The 21,185-nt window shown below is 45.1% G+C and overlaps 1 protein-coding gene across 1 annotated transcript; it reads left to right on the forward strand.

Moving 5' to 3' along the window:
* Positions 1 to 666: 666 nt before the first annotated feature.
* LOC122945018 (serine hydroxymethyltransferase, cytosolic-like) lies at positions 667 to 17,034 on the forward strand. The gene is given in 12 exon segments (XM_044303812.1): positions 667 to 977; positions 1,620 to 1,765; positions 7,271 to 7,331; positions 7,334 to 7,388; positions 7,885 to 8,045; positions 8,475 to 8,556; positions 8,658 to 8,870; positions 8,942 to 9,058; positions 9,160 to 9,282; positions 10,637 to 10,753; positions 14,937 to 15,047; positions 16,304 to 17,034. Coding segments are annotated over 12 exon segments (1,455 nt in total). The 5' UTR covers positions 667 to 881; the 3' UTR covers positions 16,477 to 17,034.
* Positions 17,035 to 21,185: the final 4,151 nt, after the last annotated feature.

Below are 21,185 nucleotides of genomic sequence, written 5' to 3' on the forward strand. Positions count from 1 at the left end.
TAATAATATTACAGGCTATAGCTACTAGAGAGGGGTCGCTGATCCAGGGAGTTATTCTGATGCCTGATTGGAGTCGGGAATTTTTTATTTCCCTAAAGTAAGGAAAATTGACTTCTACCTCACAGTTTTTTTTTGTTTTTTTTGCCTTCCTCTGGATCGACTTGCAGGATAACAGGCCGAACTGGACGGACAGAGGGCTTTTTCGGCCTTATGTACTATGTTACTATGTTACTAGACCTTTGACACGTCTGGATGGAGACTCTTTCGGTGGGCACCGTTTTGCCCTGAGGAGTCATACCTCTGAGGTTAGTACCCTCCTCAGTAAGGGCGGCGCCTGCGCAGGTTATTACAGGGAAATATCTGTCTGTTTTTCGAGTTGTTTCACTCCTGAAGTTTCTCGGTCGGTGAGCAGCAGCTGATGCAAAGGTTGGTGCCAAGGTGCCCCTCAATGGTGCCACCCAGTCCATGCAGCTGGTTTGGTCTTGCTTGGGTGCCTATGGAGCAGTTTTAGGGGTGCAGGGGCCCGAGGGGCCACCAGTACTCTGAAAGGAACGCAGACTTCAGTCTCTGATACTGAGCGAGACCGCTGCTTGCTGTCAGTGAGTACAAGCCCTGTACAAGCTTCTCGCAGCTGAGTTTTTGTGACAGTTGTATTCAATTGTATGTTTCCCGTGTTTGCTACAATGTATCGGCACAGAATAACTGCACCGTTTTATTGAAGCAGTATCTTGTTTTAGAGGAGACCAGATACCACTGTACCTCAGGTAGGTGTAAGAAAGAACGTTCCCATTCATTGACAGCAAGCAGCGATCTAGAAAAAAGAAATTTGAAATACAATATTTTTTTATTTGTTTAAGGAGTAAAATATCTGAGGCAGAAAAATGTCCGACTCTCCTGTGATGAACGGCGGGCACCATGATCCATGGACACGTCATAACCAGATGGTACTGGAGCCTCTGGAAACAAATGATCCGGAGGTAAGAGTTTCGCTTTTACCAGACTTAAAGGGGTTGTCTGCTTTTTTTTTTTTTTTTTATATGCTCAGGATAGGTCATCGATAATAAAAGAGCAGACAACCCCTTTAAGAATATATAAATCCAAGTCCCTGAGTCGTCCAGGTTTTCTTGCTTTCCTACATCAGAGGCCGGGTGATGATGGCTAATGGAATCCATTATGGTGACCCTACGGTTGTCACCCAGCTTTCCATGGACCCTGAATGTCAGGAATCTGCATTAGGTCATGTCGCATTCATACTGGAGATTTCTATGGTAGAGTTAACCTTTCTTAAAGGGATAGTCCTACCTTATCTCTAGATATGATATCAATATATGATCACGGGGGTCCGACCTCTGGGACCTCTACCCATCCTCAGAATGCAGGGGCCGCTGCGTTGGTTTACAGATGTCTCCCCTACACTCTTTTCCTGCAGAGCAGCGCTCCGGCCACCCAGCTGTCTAGGGATCTGCAGCACAGCCCCATTCTAGTGCCTGGGGTCTGATGGGACTATATGTGTCCTTGCTAGAGGGGGTTGTCAGCATTTCCGGACTATCAGGTGCTGCATTAAAGGATGCATTTCTTACGTTTAATAATCACAATTATTTATATTTTATCTGTAAAAGGTGTACGAAATTATCCGCAAGGAGAAGCACCGCCAGCGCTACGGACTGGAGCTCATCGCCTCTGAGAACTTTGCCAGCTGTGCCGTGCTGCAGGCTCTCGGTTCTTGTCTGAACAACAAGTATTCCGAGGGTTACCCAGGACAAAGGTGGGAGGGCGACTCTGGGGCATTGCAACATAATGGGCAGGCCCGTTCTGTGCCTCCAGCTTTCACATAGTGTCAGTTATGATATTGACCAGGTCTTTAAAGGGGTTGTGCCAAGGTTATAAGTTATCGATAACTAGCTGATCGCTAGGGGTCCGACTGCTGGAACCCCCACCGATCCCTGTTCTGATGGAGCAGCGGGTCGAACATGTTCCCTGCCTCTCCCTTCATTCTCTATAGAACTGCTGGAAATTGCTCAGCACCGTACTCGGCTATCTCCGGTGGCGCCTCAGAGAATGAACGGAGTGGCAGAGCCCATGCTAAACATCAGAATAGGGAACAGGGTCCCCGTTCTCGGGATTGGTGGGGGTCTAGTTATCTCCTATACTGTGGATAGGATGTAATTTATAAACTTGGCACAACCCCTATAAAGGGAATTGTGATTTTGGGGATCGTGTTCTTGCAGTTATAACAAAAAGCCGTACTGGCAGCGACAGTCGAGCCGGCTGTATATAAGGCCTCATGCACATGGCCGTTCCAAGCATTGGGGACCGCACATCCGTGTGGCGGCCGGGACGGATCGAGAACAGTGTCCTATACGCATTTTTTGCGGAACCATTGAAATTAATGGGTCTGCATCCTATCCGCAAAAAAAACGGAACGGACACAGAAACAAAATACGTTTGTGCGCATGAGGCCTAAGGCTGAGTTACTTACAGGGCATGAACACTTTTGCAACCATTTTTTGTTGCTCCAGTGCACTTAAAATAAAAAGTGAACTGGTTATAGTCTTAAAAACCTCCAACCATTTTGTGTATGCCGCTCTCATACAGGACAGTGCGTCTCTGTGGTCAGGGCCGCCATCAGGGGGGTACAGCCAATACCCCAGTAAGGGGCCCGGACCCTGGGGGGGGGCCCAGCCAGTTCCAATAAAAAAATAAGTCCAAGTAAGTGACTTGAGTTGAACTTTATTGCATCTCTAGAGGGGGGCAATTGATTATTCCTTTAGTGATGTCTGGTTCATGAACGAATCGTTCATTTGAATCGATTCAGTTCACTGAACCGGAAGAGTCGATTCCTCAGACTGAGCCGATCCGTGTGAAACAGCTCAGTCTGACCTAGCACACAATAGCAGAGCCGCTGGCAGCAGGGAGGAGTGTAATCTGATCCTAGAGTGGAAGCTGCTTCTGCCAGCCCCTCCCCTCCCCGCCCACCAACCAATCAGAGCTGAGGCAAGGCAAGCACTAGCAGCTCTGAATCTGAGTCTGTTATGGGGGGATTCCCCCATAACAGTGTGTCATCCACAGATTCCCCCCATAACAGTGTGTCACCCACAGATTCCCCCATAACAGTGTGTCATCCACAGATTCCCCCATAACAGTGTGTCACCCACAGATTCCCCCATAACAGTGTGTCATCCACAGATTCCCCCATAACAGTGTGTCACCCACAGATTCCCCCATAACAGTGTGTCATCCACAGATCCCCCCATAACAGTGTAACAGTAAACCTTGTGCTTTTATGGTGTTTTTTCTTAAATGTGCCAGGGGAAGATTGCTAGGGCAGATAAGAACAGGCAGTGTAGTTAGTGTTAGTGTAGGGTCCTGCTTAACCACTTCAGCCCCGCTAGCTGAAACCCCCTTCATGACCAGGTCACTTTTTACACTTCTGCACTACACTACTTTCACCGTTTATCGCTCGGTCATGCAACTTACCACCCAAATGAATTTTACCTCCTTTTCTTCTCACTAATAGAGCTTTCATTTGGTGGTATTTTATTGCTGCTGACATTTTAACTTTTTTTGTTATTAATCGAAATTTTACGTTTTTTTGCAAAAAAATGACATTTTTCACTTTCAGCTGTAAAATTTTGCAAAAAAACGACATCCATATATAAATTTTTCGCTAAATTTATTGTTCTACATGTCTTTGATAAAAAAAAAATGTTTGGGCAAAAAAATAATGGTTTGGGTAAAAGTTATAGCGTTTACAAACTATGGTACAAAAATGTGAATTTCCGCTTTTTGAAGCAGCTCTGACTTTCTGAGCACCTGTCATGTTTCCTGAGGTTCTACAATGCCCAAACAGTAGAAAAACCCCACAAATGACCCCATTTCGGAAAGTAGACACCCTAAGGTGTTCGCTGATGGGCATAGTGAGTTCATAGAACTTTTTATTTTTTGTCACAAGTTAGCGGAAAATGATGATTTTTATTTTATTTATTTTTTTCTTACAAAGTCTCATATTCCACTAACTTGCGACAAAAAATAAAAAATTCTAGGAACTCGCCATGCCCCTCACGGAATACCTTGGGGTGTCTTCTTTCCAAAATGGGGTCACTTGTGGCGTAGTTATACTGCCCTGGCAATTTAGGGGCCCAAATGTGTGAGAAGTACTTTGCAATAAAAATGTGTAAAAAATGGCCTGCGAAATCCGAAAGGTGCACTTTGGAATATGTGCCCCTTTGCCCACCTTGGCTGCAAAAAAGTGTCACACATCTGGTATCGCCGTACTCAGGAGAAGTTGGGGAATGTGTTTTGGGGTGTCATTTTACATATACCTATGCTGGGTGAGAGAAATATCTTGGCAAAAGACAACTTTTCCAATTTTTTTATACAAAGTTGGCATTTGACCAAGATATTTCTCTCACCCAGCATGGGTATATGTAAAATGACACCCCAAAACACATTCCCCAACTTCTCCTGAGTACGGCGATACCAGATGTGTGACACTTTTTTGCAGCCTAGATGCGCAAAGCAACCCAAATTCCTTTTAGGAGGGCATTTTTTGACATTTGGATCCCAGACTTCTTCTCACGCTTTAGGGCCCCTAAAAAGCCAGGGCAGTATAAATACCCCACATGTGACCCCATTTTGGAAAGAAGACACCCCAAGGTACTCAATGAGGGGCATGGCGAGTTCATAGAATTTTTTTTTTTTTGCAGAAGTTAGCGGAAATTGATTTTTTTTTTTTTGTTTTTTTTCTCACAAAGTCTCACTTTCCGCTAACTTAGGACAAAAATTTCAATATTTCATGGACTCAATATGCCCCTCAGCGAATACCTTGGGGTGTCTTCTTTCCAAAATGGGGTCACATGTGGGGTATTTATACTGCCCTGGCTTTTTAGGGGCCCTAAAGCGTGAGAAGAAGTCTGGAATATAAATGTCTAAAAAATTTTACGCATTTGGATTCCGTGAGGGGTATGGCGAGTTCATGTGAGATTTAATTTTTTGACACAAGTTAATGGAATATGAGACTTTGTAAGAAAAAACAAACAAAAAAAAAATTAGATATTTCCGCTAACTTGGGCCAAAAAAATGTCTGAATGGAGCCTTACAGGGGGGGTGATCAATGACAGGGGGGGTGATCAATGACAGGGGGGTGATCAATGACAGGGGGGTGATCAATGACAGGGGGGTGATCACCCATATAGACTCCCTGATCACCCCCCTGTCATTGATCACCCCCCTGGTAAGGCTCCATTCAGACGTCCGTATGATTTTTACGGATCCACGGATCGGATCCGCAAAACACATGCGGACGTCTGAATGGAGCCTTACAGGGGGGTGATCAATGACAGGGGGGTGATCAATGACAGAGGGGTGATCACCCATATACACTCCCTGATCACCCCCTGTCATTGATCACCCCCCTGTAAGGCTCCATTCAGACGTCCGTATGATTTTTACGGATACATGGATCGGATCCGCAAAACCCTTGCGGACGTCTGAATGGAGCCTTACAGGGGGGTGATCAATGACAGGGGGTGATCAGGGAGTGTATATGGGTGATCACCCCTCTGTCAATGTTCATCCCCTGTAAGGCTCCATTCAGACGTCCGCATGATTTTTACGGATCTATGGATACATGGATTGGATCCGCAAAACACATACGGACGTCTGAATGGAGCCTTACAGGGGGGTGATCAATGACAGGGGGGTGATCAATGACAGAGGGGTGATCACCCATATACACTCCCTGATCACCCCCTGTCATTGATCACCCCCCTGTAAGGCTCCATTCAGACGTCCGCATGATTTTTACGGATCTATGGATACATGGATCGGATCCGCAAAACACATACGGACGTCTGAATGGAGCCTTACAGGGGGGTGATCAATGACAGGGGGGTGATCAATGACAGGGGGTGATCAGGGAGTGTATATGGGTGATCACCCCTCTGTCATTGATCACCCCCCTGTAAGGCTCCATTCAGACGTCCGCATGTGTTTTGCGGATCCGATCCATGTATCCATAGATCCGTAAAAATCATGCGGACGTCTGAATGGAGCCTTACAGGGGGGTGATCAATGACAGGGGGTGATCAGGGAGTGTATATGGGTGATCACCCCTCTGTCATTGATCACCCCCCTGTAAGGCTCCATTCAGACGTCCGCATGTGTTTTGCGGATCCGATCCATGTATCCATGGATCCATAAAAATCATGGGGACGTCTGAATGGAGCCTTACAGGGGGGTGATCAATGACAGGGGCGTGATCAATGACAGGGAAGTGATCAGGAAGTCTATATGGGTGATCACGCCCTTGTCATTGATCACCCCCCTGTAAGGCTCCATTCAGACGTCCGTATGCGTTTTGCGGATCCGATCCATGTATCCGTGGATCCGTAAAAATCATACGGACGTCTGAATGGAGCCTTACAGGGGGGTGATAAATGACAGGGGGGTGATCAATGACAGGGGGGTGATCAGGGAGTCTATATGGGGTGATCAGTGGTTCATAAAGGGTTAATAAGTGACAGGGGGGGGGTGTAGTGTAGTGGTGTTTGGTGCTACTTTAGTGAGCTGCCTGAGTCCTCTGGTGGTCGATCCAAACAAAAGGGACCACCAGAGGACCAGGTAGCAGGTATATTAGACGCTGTTATCAAAACAGCGTCTAATATACCTGTTAGGGGTTAAAAAAATCACATCTCCAGCCTGCCAGCGAGCGATCGCCGCTGGCAGGCTGGAGATCCACTCGCTTACCTTCCGTTCCTGTGAGCGCGCGCGCCTGTGTGCGCGCGTTCACAGGAAATCTCGGCTCTCGCGGGAGGACGCGTATATGCGTCCACCCAGAAGAGCAGGGCCGCCGGCAGGACGCAATCCTGCGTACGGCGGTCCTGGAGTGGTTAAAAGAGTCTACCTTGTCGTGGTAGCAGGCTTCATATTATTTGGTCAAAAAATAATTCCTTACTGAAATCGCTGATTATCATTTTTTACTGTCTTTGTAGTTGTAAAAAAATAATGAAATTGGGGGTAGTTCCTTGGGGGTGGAGGGGAGGTGGAGTCAGGATGGATTCTAAAGGGGCGGGGTAGGAGGGGGGGCCCAGGCCTTGATCTGTGTAAGGGGCCCCAAAATTTCTGATGGCAGCCCTGTCTGTGGTTACAGACAAATGAACCCTGTGTAGTCCGATCATGTAGTCATGTGTTACTCCAATACATCTACCTACTATCTGTAGGAGACCAGGGATAGGTTCTTGGTTGTCATCTCCTGTATGTAACCTGACAGGTACTATGGCGGCACAGAGCACGTAGATGAGTTGGAACTGCTGTGTCAGAAGAGAGCTTTAAAAAAACGTACAGGTTGGACCCCCAGAAATGGGGGGTGAATGTGAAGCCGTATTCAGGTGAGAGGCCACAATGTGATAATTATGCAGTCCTTTTTGTCTTTGATGATGTTAATTTAAAGGGGTAGTCCGACCGCTCCCTCACTGCAGTTGTAATTATGGCCCCCGAATCTGCTCTACCTAAACACAGAAAGGCAGGTGTCCCATTCCTGCTCCTATCAGTCACCTGGGGACCAGAAGTGTGACCACCCATCTATGGTCACGTGCACTGCTGCATCCATTTAATGTCCTCGGCGTTCGCATGTCCCTCAGCAGCACATGACTGCAGAGGCCAGTAAAGAGCTGCAGCGGTGCACATGACGACAGACTATAGGTTACACTTCCGGTCCAGCAGGGACGGCATCTTCAGCACCGATGAATAAGTGCCTTTCTTTGTTTGGGGCCATAACTAAAATTGCAGTGGGGATCGGACAATTCCCTTTTAGAGTAAGTGGACATGTAATGGGCTGTTTGCTGTGGATTTCACCAGTGCGTTCCCTTTAATTTCTGATTCCAGGTTCCCCTGCAAATTATGCTGTTTACACTGCTTTGGTGGAGCCACATGGGAGAATTATGGGGTTGGACCTGCCTGATGGGGGGCACCTTACCCATGGCTTCATGACCGACAAGAAGAAAATCTCTGCCACATCCATCTTTTTTGAATCCATGCCCTACAAGGTGAGTGCGGTCATTACAGCCAGTCCCTTCACATCGTTTGCAGTCCCTTCACATCGTTTGCAGTCCCTTCACATCGTTTGCAGTCCCATAACATCGTTGGCAGTCCCTTCACATCGTTGGCAGTCCTCCATATGGAAAGAGTTGACTCTTACAAAACATGTTTCCTCTATTAGCCAGTCAGATCATGACAATAGCAGCAGGTGAGGAGTGTGTTGACCTTGCGAGAGACAGTGACCACGTAATCATTATGTTAGTGAGGACAGATCTTCAAGTGACAGGGGCAGTGTCATGATATTAGGGGATAAACAGGATAGGATACCTATAGTGGAAGGATCGTGCCCCTCCAGCAGCACTGAATATTTTGGCAGGTGAATTTATCCTGTGGGGTCAGTGTCCTGTTTGGTTTATGGATTTTACACTTCTGTGCAGGTGAATCCAGACACTGGTTATATAGACTACGACAGACTGGAAGAAAACGCCCGCTTGTTTCATCCCAAACTGATCATTGCCGGTGAGGACTGCCTTCATCTATTTATTTGACCTCTTTCTAATGTGTTGCTGGCATAATATTTAGGGGGGTGAAAATAACATTTATTTATTTTTTTCTCTAAGGTGTCAGCTGCTACTCCCGGAATCTGGACTATGCTCGGATGAGGACGATTGCTGATGAAAACAATGCTGTTCTCATGGCAGACATGGCACACATTAGTGGCCTGGTGGCAGCGGGTGTCGTGCCTTCTCCTTTTGAACACTCTGACATTGTGACCACCACAACCCACAAGACCCTGCGTGGCTGCCGTGCTGGCATGATCTTTTACCGGAAGGGTGAGTTGTCCACCTCGGGGTGAGAGAGGGTTGAATTCATGCTAGTCGTACTGACACAATCTCTTGTTCAGGAGTCTGCAGCGTGGATCCAAAGACGGGGAAGGATATCCTGTACAAATACGAGAGTCTGATTAATCAAGCAATATTTCCTGGCTTACAAGGTGGACCCCATATCCACGCTATTGCAGGTACAGCCCATGCTAATTTAAAGGGTTTTCCGTCAACTCATCCTTATGAGAAATCCACTAGATCAGCAAATGTTTACATTCCATATCGTGACTTATTACAGGTATTGCTGTGGCCCTGAAACAAGCAATGAGCCCAGAATTCAAGTTGTACCAGACACGGATCGTCGCCAATTGCCGGGCATTGACAAGCGAGCTGAAAGAACTTGGTTATCACATCGTCACTGGTGAGGAACCTTCAGAATTACCGTATATTATGGAAGCAAATGTTTTATAGGCATTAAAGGGGTTTTCTGGGAATTTGATATTGATGGTCTGTCCTCAGTAGAGGTCATCAATATGAGATTTGGGGCGACTGACTCGGAGCACCCCTGCCGATCAGCTGTTCTTCCTAGGTCATGTGACGTCATGTTCATCAGTCACAAGGCCAAGGTGCAGCTCGGTCCCATTCAAGTCAATGGGGCTTAGCTGCGATTTATCAAGCACTACTACTATTAATTGGACAGTGCTGTGCTTAGTAAACTGCGAGGAGGCTGAGCCGGTCGTGCAGTAGAGAAGCCAACACACTGATGAAGGACCTGTTTTATTAATGAAGTGGGTGTTCTCTTGCATCACGTCAGCAGGGAACGTGAAACAAACCTTGCCATCTTGTCCTGCATCGTCAATTAGTTGTATGGCAGCTGGGACATCCATGGGTGTCTGTTTAATACATGGGGGCTAGGGGGTCCTCTTTCTGAAAGCAGTTCTCTACTCTGACCGATTGCTCAGACACCTCAAGTAGTGTGCCTTTGCGGGCCGGAGCGGGGATGCTGTAATACATGCCGGAGATCATTTCTCCACTGTCTGAACTTTTAAACGCCGTAATCCGTGCTGTTCTGACATTCAAAGGAAGTTACTAATTATGCACCAAAAACTGGTAACTGCATATAGCACAAGAAAAAAGAAAAATTATTTTTTTTTGCACTGCTCACCCTCAATTTGAGTAAGGGCTTTTTCACACGACCGTCTGAAGCCCGTGCTGTGGACCGCAAGTTCCGGTCCGCAATGCACGGGCACCATCTGTGGGGCAGTCGCATGGGGTTCGCAGACCCATTCACTTGAATGGGTCCGCGATTCGTCCGTTCCACAAAAAGATAGAGCAAGTTCTATCTTTTTGCGTTGCGGAGGCACGGAACGGAACCCCAGAAATCGCTCTGTAGTGTTCCGTTCTGCATCTCTGGATTTGCAGACCCATTGAAGTGAATGGGTCTGCATCCGTGATGCGGAATGCACACGGAACGGTGCCCGTGTATTGCGTGTAACGGCTACGGGCAGCACACGTTCGCGTGAATGAGCCCTAATCCAGACACTCCCGTAGTATGAAGAAAAAGGCAGCAGGGATGAATCCCCCGAGGACACCATGGAGTTCTTTTATTTATGTAAATAAAAGTTACGTTTTATTTTAAATTCCAAAGCGCTGGATCTATTGAAAATTTGTTACATATAGTACAACTCATCCGGCAAAAAACAAGGCCTCATACGGCTGCGTTAAAAAAAATATATGATTGGCTTTACTGAAACTTGTGCGTCATCTCTTCACAGGGGGTTCTGATAATCATCTCATTCTGGTCGACCTGAGGAACAAGAAGACAGATGGAGGACGAGCACATAAGGTCCTCGACGCCTGCGCCATTTCTTGCAACAAGAACAATTGCCCAGGTGAGTGCCCAGGCCTGACGTAAAGGGTACAGGCGGAAAATCTGTATCTAGTGGATTCACATGGAACAACATCCTGCTAGTGGATAAGTGCACAAATGGGAGGATCAAACACCTAGATGGATGGGTAACGGTGGGTTCACTGCTCACTGGGTCACCCACCCAGTATAAGGTAAAGGTAATGAACAAGCAAAAGAGGAGGCACACCACCTTCTGGAGTAAAAAAATGTGACGACAATTTATTCAAATACAAGACCATAAAATGGGATCATATGCTTGATAAAATGTGTGTGGAATGTGAGTGGAAACATACACCCAGTAAAATAAAATAAACAATAAAATCAATCAAATATATAATCACACAAATCCACTAATTGAGGAGGTATAGAAATTGACTGTAGTCTCTAGATAGAGAGTGACAATGTTCACAAATACATCATCATTGTTCACCCGAGGCCCATAAAAATCATCCAAACTCGATATCAAATATAAAGAAGTCTCAATGTTGGAGACACAGCGATATGTGTATAAAGGAAGTGTAGATAGGAACACAGCCGAATGGACACGATCACAGCCCAGTGTAAATAAGCGCACAGCAAATGAGAGTTGCCTCACTGAGGCTCTTACCGCGCTGTCGGTGATACAGTGTCCGTTCTGTGTAAAGGCAAATGAGCCAACTCACGTGTGAATTCGGGCACTGGTTCCAGGGACGGAGGGTAATAAAACTCTGTGAGGACAATTCGCCCAGGACGCTGATTCCACGTGATGGAAGCGCTCAGCTCCGATACTTAGTAGGCGTGTGTAACTGTTGCGGAGGTCAGATGATCCGATCAGCTGGTTTGTTCGTCGGTCAGCTCCTATGGTCATGTGACTCACAGGTCCTATATGGCAATTCTAAAAATGCTGTATTTCGATGAGGATAAAAGTAATTCTTTGCAGGCAAAGGGGATTCTTTTTCCTTTTTCTTTCTGCTCCGGACCAGCAGGGAGTATAGGGAAAACGCAGATTGCCAGACGCGTTTCGAGGAGACTTGCCTCTTCCTCAGTGGCTACAAAACTGCGTTCCTCCAAAGGTCTTTTATAGGCCTCATAATTGAGGCACAAATAAAACATGGATTGGATTCAGAGGTGTTACCTATGTATAAAACAGTTCTCAAACAAATATAAAGACGAATCCAATTAAAGAGCACATCTATTATATTAATTTAGAAGAATATGCTATATAAAAGACATAATATGTATAAATATATATATATATATATATATATATATGTAAAAGTGAAAGGTAAAAAATAAAAATTTGTTGGACAGCTATAGATCCCTTAATGCATAGTTGTATTCTGCTGTTGTTAATGCGTTTTTTCCTTTTTTCTTTTTTTTATTGGTGCATTTTTATTCAGTTCATTATATTTTCTCTACCCCCCCCCCCCCCCCCTTGTTCTACTGTTTATTATCACGGATGAGGGAGAGTTTTTGGGGCCTGGGAGCAAGGGGATATCATGGTGCTGGTCCTATGGCGTAGGTATATCGATGATATCCTTTTTAGCTGGAGTGGGGGAGAAGCTGACTTGATAAGCTTTATATCTGAACTTAACCACAATGAGAAGAACCTAACCATTACCGCTAACATCAATAAAAAACAGGTTGAGTTTCTAGATTTACTGATTACAGTAGAGGATAAACTAGTTTGCAGCACATATCACAAACCGGTGACACAGAACAGCTATATGTTACAGACTAGCTGCCACCTCCCCATGTGGTTAGCCAACATACCGATGATTCAGTTCAGGCGCCTTAAGCGTCACTGCACACTAGAAGAAAACTTTGAAAAAGAGGCCCAACAGATGAAGAATTTTGAGGCTAAGCAGTATCCATCGAGTTTGTTACAAAATTCCATTAATAAAGTAAAAGCGATGGATAGAGCAGCTTTCTAAAGAAAAAAACAATATGGAAGGGAAGGAAGATTCAGAAGTGACGATAAGACTTCTTCCATTTAATTCACAGTATAGGAAGATAGAAAATCTGATTAAAACTCACTGGCGCCTCCTACGTGAGGTCAAGATAATTGGCCCTCTCCTACCAATTTGCCCCGAAATCACTTATCTAAGAGTGCCCTCTTTAGCCGTGAAAATTTTAAAAATAAAAATAAAACCAATTCTGGAACCTTAACAAAATGGGCAGGTTTACAGGGCTTTTATCGATGTGGTAGTTGCTCTAATTCAGGCATCCTCAAACTGCGGCCCTCCAGCTGTTGCAAAACTACATCTCCCAGCATGCCCCGAACAGCCTACAGGTATCAGCCTACAGCAGGGCATTGTGGGAGTTGTAGTTTTACAACAGCTGGAGGGCCGCAGTTTGAGGATACCTGCTCTAATTGTAAAATTACAAAGAATCGTAAAAAATAGAACAGGTTAAATCAACGACTAACAATTATAAATAGGAAATCAAAGATTTTCTAACATGCAACACCACAGATGTCATTTATTTACTCCAGTGTACGCGTGATAAACAATACATAGGGAGGACGAAAAGGACATTAAAGAAAAGAATTTCGGAGCATATTGCCAACATACGTAAAGGGTATGAAAAACACACGGTATCAAGACACTTTAAGACGCATCATAACCAGGACCCATTAAGATATGTGGCCCTAGAGAGAGTTGAACCAAATTGGAGGGGGGAAGGGGGGGAATCATATTATGCACATGTCCTGCATACAATCAAGGAGGATTTTTGAGTCGCGGGTACTTGGGATCGATGGGACATCAGGGTCCGGCTGTTATATGATCTCCCCTTGCTCCCAGTAGAGCAAGGAAAAAATAGAGAAAATATAATGCACTGAATAAAAATGCACCAATAAAGAAAGAAAAAAGGAAAAAAACGCATTAACAACAGCAGAATACGACGTACGCATAACGCGCTAACTATGCATTAAGGGATCTATAGCTGTCCAACGAATTTAAATTTTATTTTTTACCTTTCACTTTTTACGTATATATATATATATATATTTATACATATGTCTTTTATATAGCATATTCTTCTAAATGAATATAATAGATGTGCTCTTTATTTGGATTCGTCTTTATATTTGTTTGAGAACTGTTTTATACATAGGTAACACCTCTGAATCCAATCCATGTTTTATTTGTGCCTCAATTATGAGGCCTATAAAAGACCTTTGGAGGAACGCAGTTTTGTAGCCACTGAGGAAGAGGCAAGTCGTCTCGAAACGCGTCTGGCATTCTGCGTTTTCCCTATACTCCCTGCTGGTCCGGACCAGAAAGAAAAAGAATCCCCTTTGCCTGCAAAGAATTACTTTTACCCTCATAGAAATATAGCATTTTTAGAATTGCCATATAGGACCTGTGACTGACAGGACCTGAGAGTCACATGACCATAGCAGCTGACCGACGAACAAACCAGCTGATCGGATCATCTGACCTCCGAAACAGTTACACACGCCTACTAAGTATCGGAGCTAAGCGCTTCCATCACGTGGAATCAGCGTCCTGGGCGAATTGTCCTCACAGAGTTTTATTACCCTCCGTCTCCTGGAACCAGTGCCCGAATTCACACGTGAGTTGGCTCATTCGCCTTTACACAGAACGGACACTGTATCACCGACAGCGCGGTAAGAGCCTCAGTGAGGCAACTCTGAATTGCTGTGCGCTTATTTACACTGGGCTGTGATCTTGTCCATTCGGCTGTGTTCCTATCTACACTTCCTTTATACACATATCGCTGTGTCTCCAACATTGAGACTTCTTTATATTGGATATCGAGTTTTGATGATTTTTATGGGCCTCGGGTGAACAATGATGATGTATTTGTGAACATTGTCACTCTCTATCTAGAGACTACAGTCAATTTCTATACCTCCTCAATTAGTGGATTTGTGTGATTATATATTTGATTGATTTTATTGTTTATTTAATTTTACTGGGTGTATGTTTCCACTCACATTTTATCAAGCATATGATCCCATTTTATGGTCTTGTATTTGAATAAATTGTCGTCACATTTTTGACTGCAGAAGGTGGTGTGCCTGCAGCTCTTTTGCTTGTTCAACATCCTGTTAGTGATGAATGCCAGTCAGGCTGTGAAATCCATTTGACAATCTGATGACGCCACTCTGCACCATGTCACTGATAAATGACATTATTTTCTATCTGCGCCCCTGGCAGGTGACAAGAGCGCCCTTCCTCCCAGCGGCCTTCGACTGGGATCCCCCGCCTTGACTTCTCGAGGATTCAGAGAAGACGACTTTAAAAAAGTTGCGCACTTCATCCACCAAGGTGGGTTGTAGTTAAGTCACATTATGTGGGTGATCTTTGCTCTCTTTTTTTTCTTCTTCATTTCATTAGTAATTGATACTTAATTACCGGAATCTGTCCACATGCTGCTGTTGACGGATCTGTTCTTACTGGGTGTCCTGCAGGGAATGGGCTGTGGTTCTGCCTGGCTCATTAAAGTGTTTTCTGACATTTATAAAAGATCAGCGGGATGCCACAAACAGTCACGGTCACTGCTGAGCTCATTGATTGGCTGGTAGCAGACTATATGTCACACATGCGGAAGCAGCAGCAGGTCCATGGAGCAGAGTCATTTCATTTCCAGCTAGCATTCGTGTGTTACACCCCAAACTGCAAATATTTTTTTTTTCTTTCGTTTTTTGTGTTCCGTATACGGAATCATTCATTTCAATGGATCCGCAAAAATAACGGAAGGTACTCCGTATGCTTTCCGTTCCAATCAAAGATAGAACATGTCCTAATATTGTCCGAATAACGGACAAGGATATAGTACTGTTCTATCAGGGGCCAGCTGTTCCGCAAAATACTGAAAAAGCCATACGTTCGTGTGAACGAGCCCTAAGGGTCCATTCACACGTCAGTATTTTTACCTTTCCAGATAAACGTTCCTGTTTTTTGCGGATCCGAAAATCTGGATGACATGAGGATGCTTTTAGCATGTCTTCCAGATTTTCGACGGATCCATTGACTAGAATGGGATGACGGAACGCAAAATCGGAAAAATAGTAGGACAGGGTATATTTTTTTTCCAGGATCCGAATAACGGAACCCACGGAACGGAACGGAATCGGAGAGCACAATGAGTGCTGTCCGATTATTTGCTGATTCCATTGAAAATGAATGGATCCGCATAACGTTCCGTTTTTAATCGGAACGGATGCGGAACACCAAAACGGACGTGTGAATGGACCCTAAGGCTAATGTCACACGAGCATGTTCAGTCTGTAAAATGTGCTCTGTGTGTTGGGTATTTCCTAGGCTGAACACTGCTCCTGTGACAGGACCTTACAGCATTATAATGCTGTGTGTCCCTGCCCGACCTCGGATCTAATGAATTGTGCTAACAGCATTATGTCAGTAAAACAAGGTAGATCCGAGGTCGAGCCGGAACACAATGCATTATATTGCTGTGACGTGCTGTCACATGTCGCTCGGGTGATATCAGCCTAAAGACAAGGAGCAGCCGGATGACATCTAATCTTAGGCGGTCATTTTGTGACTGATCTCCGTTTTTCCAGGCATCTTGCTCACTCTAGAGATCCAGAACGACATGAACCCCAAGGCGACCCTGGAGGAGTTTAGGGACAAACTGGCATCAGACGGCAAGCACAGAGAGAAGATTTCTTCCCTGAAGGAGGAGGTGGAGCAGTTCTCAAGCGCTTTTCCTATACCCGGCCTGCCTGACCTGTAAATGATTATAATGGAGGAAGATGGGCTGGATTTATACGCGAGCTCTGATCTGCTTAGGAAATGGATACGTACACTGGATAAGTCTCAGGAAATGTGGCTATTAATAGGAAATGTGATTTCACTGTGTCCTGGGCACATAGTCACATGGACGGTGTCTCAAGATTTAGAAATGAGCCAACAATGCATTTGCAGGATAATCGCCCCCCCCCCCCCCCATGCTATTATTTTATATTTTATTTTGCTTCAGTGTCCCTAAAATATTAAATGAAGCAACTGTGCACCCAATGAACGATCTGTACCATTACAAAGAAAGCGTCTGACGCTAATGGTGGTTGTGGCCATGGCACTTGTCAGCTGCACTGAGGATTCCCTAATCTAAGATGATGACATTGCAGCTTATAGACGAGGCCTATCCTTTGAAATCACTGTACTGCACTACTGCCTCTGCAGCGCTTATTTTCAATCTGTTTAGATTGTGCTGCTGCCGTCCTGAAGTGTAGATTTGTAATGGTCACAACATGGATGCATATTCCATGAGATTAAACATCAGTAAACTGTCTTCTCTCATTTGTATTTCTGTACATACTATTATTTTTATTCCCCATACTTTTAAAGGGGGTCATCCACCCATTAGGACATAACTTATAGAGGGGGGCTCTCACTAGTAGGCAGAGTGTAATGCTGCTGCAACACAAGGCTGAACTAAGTGTGGTCTCCTGTTGACTTCAGTGGGTGCTGTCTATGGGTGGCCATACACATTAGACAAATATTGGCCAAACCCACTGATCTCAGAAGGACCAGCCGACCGTCTAATGCAGGCATGTCCAAACTGCGGCCCTCCAGCTGTTGCAAAACTACAACTCCCAGCATGCCTGGATAGATTGATTACAGCTATTAGGGCATGCTGGGAGTTGTAGTTTTGCAACAGCTGGAGGGCCGCAGTTTGGACATGTCTGGTCTAATGTGTCCATTCTTACAGGAAAGAAGGATCAGGCGTGTTGGATATTAACATGTAGCAGCTTACTCCCCTCTCCCTTTTTGAGAACACATGCATGCTCAGCTGAAGCCAGTATGCATGTGTGTGAGAAATTCTCTTTCAAAGCCCCAAACCGTATTAGATGCCCTATGAGCTCTGGGGAGGTGTTGACAGCCACTACTGATACCCCTGGAATTGTCACACAGCCTTCCTGGACTCCTGAATGGAACATCTGCCTAGGTAGGCAGGGAATGCGTCACACTGTGCCTAGCCAGATTTCAGGATTCTGAGTACGCTGGGTGTCAACACTTCTGGCAGACATATTGGTCGTCGTCCAGCTTTTCCAAAACCAAACACATTGATAGAGCAATACTCAGCCACGTACTCGTGATAAATCCATTTATTGAGGTGGATTTCCGGCCTGACAACACAAATGTGGGTTCATGCAGCGGTTTGTGAGCACAGACGAGTCCTCGCATGCACCAATATAACTAGGATGTCTTTGGTACACCAGCTGTTCTACTACAACACCCATCAGTTGGTGTAACAAAGGTTTACATGAGTCCCTTATGGATCTGTCGCTGCTGGAAGGGGAAGCAGATGTCCTATAGGTTTGTATTGCTGAAGAGCCTGAAGTCGTGGTTTGAACCCTGAGTGTTGTGTTCAGTAGAAGGCACTGGAGGAGTCGGGTTACCTTGCACTATGGTCCTGATGCAAGGCCCCAGCCCTCCAGTGTGCTTTGGCTGAAGGACGGAAATCGGCGTGAACGCTGCGATGGCTGAAAATCAGGTTGTTGCTTTGTCATACGAAGTCTCAGCTAAATATCAGTTAGTCGATTAGGAGCGTTAATGTCCAGAGCGAAGAGATTCACAGTTTTATGAAGAAACCAGTTCTATAAATATATTTCACATTGTGTTCATTTACAGAGATGATGCAAGTGAACCGTAACACCAGCAGTGCAAAGTCAGTGCCATGGAGAGAGTAAGAGCAGACGGTTAATAAACGTGTCCAGGTAATCGGCGTGAGGCTGGCCCCAGTACATACAGATGCCCTAAAAAATTGTATCATGTGGGTGAATTCACACACAGCAGATTTAATGCTGAAATTTCTGCAACCAAAGAACCTGTATTTATTTGAATCGAGAAGCATCTGCATTGAGCACGTGGTTTTATGCGAGCATCAAATCTACCCTGTGTGACTATACCCTATACAGCCACAAGGGACGTCATGTGCTGAACAATCCACATATTACATTCAGGTCTGCTGCAAATCTCACCCAAGGCATTGCAAAGAGTTAAAATCCACAACCTAAATTAACATGCCCAAATTGGGGATAAGAATTTTTTTTTTATTTTTTTTTAAACTCATCCACTTTGGGTTCTTATGTTAGATTTCATAAAGCCACAGCGGACCCTCAGATTGGCCTCATTCCCTATGGGGTTTTGGGGGGTGTAAGGGGCTCTCTATGGACACAGCTCGTCCCTGCAGAAGTCTGATGTCATAAGGAAGATGTGGAAGCCAATGACATCATCACCATCCAGCCTGAGACCAAAATTTTTATATACAGCATAGGAGAAATAGGTAAAACTAACTATGGCGGCTTTGATATGCTGCTGACAGCTACAGCAGGCCGGGCTATACATACCATCTAAAGGGGAACCCTCCACAGCATTACATCCTAAGGGCACATCCAGACAGAATTTTTTTGCAGGAGGAATTTTGGCACTGACGCATACCCAAAATTCTGTTGCATGGTTCAATGAGATGCGGTTAAAAGCTGCAATCCCGCCGAGAAGGGACACGTCCCTTCTTGACATCTGCTGGCGGCTTAACGGCCTTTAAAGTTAAGAACTGTGGTGGAAATCATGGCACTTTCTGCCGCATTATACGTGGTGGATTTTGACAGCATCAAAATCCGCAGTGTGAACGGTCCCCTGAGCCTCGCAGTGTTGGGGGTCAGTGCCAAGCAGAAAGACCAGACACATACAAGAGACTGTCGCTTTTATTCCAAGAACAGCGCCCCACCTGTTCACAGATGTGTTATTGCAGCTCATTCACTTTAATGGAGCTAAGCTGCAATACCAGATCCGGCCTATGGACAGGGGTGGCGCATATTTTTCCTGATCCTGGAAACAATGAGGTGTTGAGAGGAGGTGCAGGGCTCTGCAACATCAGCAGATGTGGTTTAATGTCATTCCTATGACACACCGGAAACCTATAGCACTATGGCTCCTGTGCAAATACAAGCCCAGGCCTTAAAGGGGCATTACCCCCAGGCCAGTCTAGGTTCACATTATATGTGCTGCAAGTTGTCGGAATAGATTGACAAACTGAGATCAGAATTTCTCTATTGATTCAAGCGAAACTCATGCACAGTGTTACGTCTAGTGCAGGTTCTGAGGGGGCGGAGTGTGACACAAGGACTTACTGTTTGCTGTTCTTTAAAGCCTGGTGTCATGCTCCGCCCCTTAGGGCCCTGCATTAGGCATAACGCACACATTTTGCCTTCCTAGACCTTCTATGAGAAGAGGGTAGAGTTCACACAAATTTGGGACGGTGCCGCATGTGATAAGATCTAGTCACCTCTGCTACATCTAGCCTGGACCTCATCCAGCCCAGGGCCTAAACCCTAAAGAGATCCAGTAAAAAAAAACAACAAAAAACAAAAAAAAAACAACAACATACTCACTCACTGTAGAAATACAGTATAAAAAGTTTTGCAGCTTTTTAATAAAACTTTGTGTTTTCATTCCTCACCGATCTCTGCTTGCCATCAGTGAATGGAAACCTTCACCCAATCTATTCAGGCTCTTACCTAGTTCAGCTTACCAAGTGGTGTGCTTGCTAGTTGCTACAATAACTCACTCGTCCTTTGTGACAGCAAGCAGACATCTTGAAAATGGTGATGAATTGAAACTAAAAGTACATTAGAAAGTTGCAGAACTCTTGCTTATACACAGTTTTACAGGTCAGGTGACAATATAGCAAACTTTAAAAAAAATATGGCGACATTACGTGTCCCTATTTCCATCGTACTTGCATTTATAAAACGCCACTCACCACAAATAGAACATCTGGTCGCGGCAACAAACAGTACACAGAGTTAATGAGATTACATGGCGGACGTGTCACAAGACAAACACATGAGCCCCACAAATCTCAATTAGTGCAAATAATTACATGGAAAGAAACGAGAAATCGCGTGACTCGGGCACGGAACAAAAAACCGAGTGCAAACGCTAAATAATACTGAGCATGCAAGAGTACGGGGGCGACACGGGAAAGGGACAGTAACCCTAAAGCAGCGCTCTCCCCCCGCGGCAAAACTACAAGTCCCAGGATGCCCTGACAGCCAAAGGCCACAGTTTTTGAGACCTATTTACTTGAGGTGATAATAGTCCAGCAGTGTTAGGGCTCACGCACACGACCGTTGTTTTGCGGTCCACAAAACACTAATGTGCATTTTGCGGAAAGGAACGGCTGACCCCTAATAGAACAGTCCTATGCCTGTCCGTAATGCGAACAATAATAGGACATGTCATCTTTTTTTACAGAACGGACATACAATGCACACAGGGTCATTTCCGTTTTTTTTTTGCAGCCCCTTGGTTTGCTGCACTTCTCACTGACGAGCAGTGTAATCCGCAGGGAACAACAGATTATATTGAAAAGGTTAGGTTTTATGTCCCTTTTAAAGGGAACCTGTCACCGGGATTTTGTGTATAGAGCTGAGG

This window comes from Bufo gargarizans, chromosome 8 (assembly GCF_014858855.1).
Source record: "Bufo gargarizans isolate SCDJY-AF-19 chromosome 8, ASM1485885v1, whole genome shotgun sequence".
Classification (NCBI taxonomy): domain Eukaryota; kingdom Metazoa; phylum Chordata; class Amphibia; order Anura; family Bufonidae; genus Bufo; species Bufo gargarizans.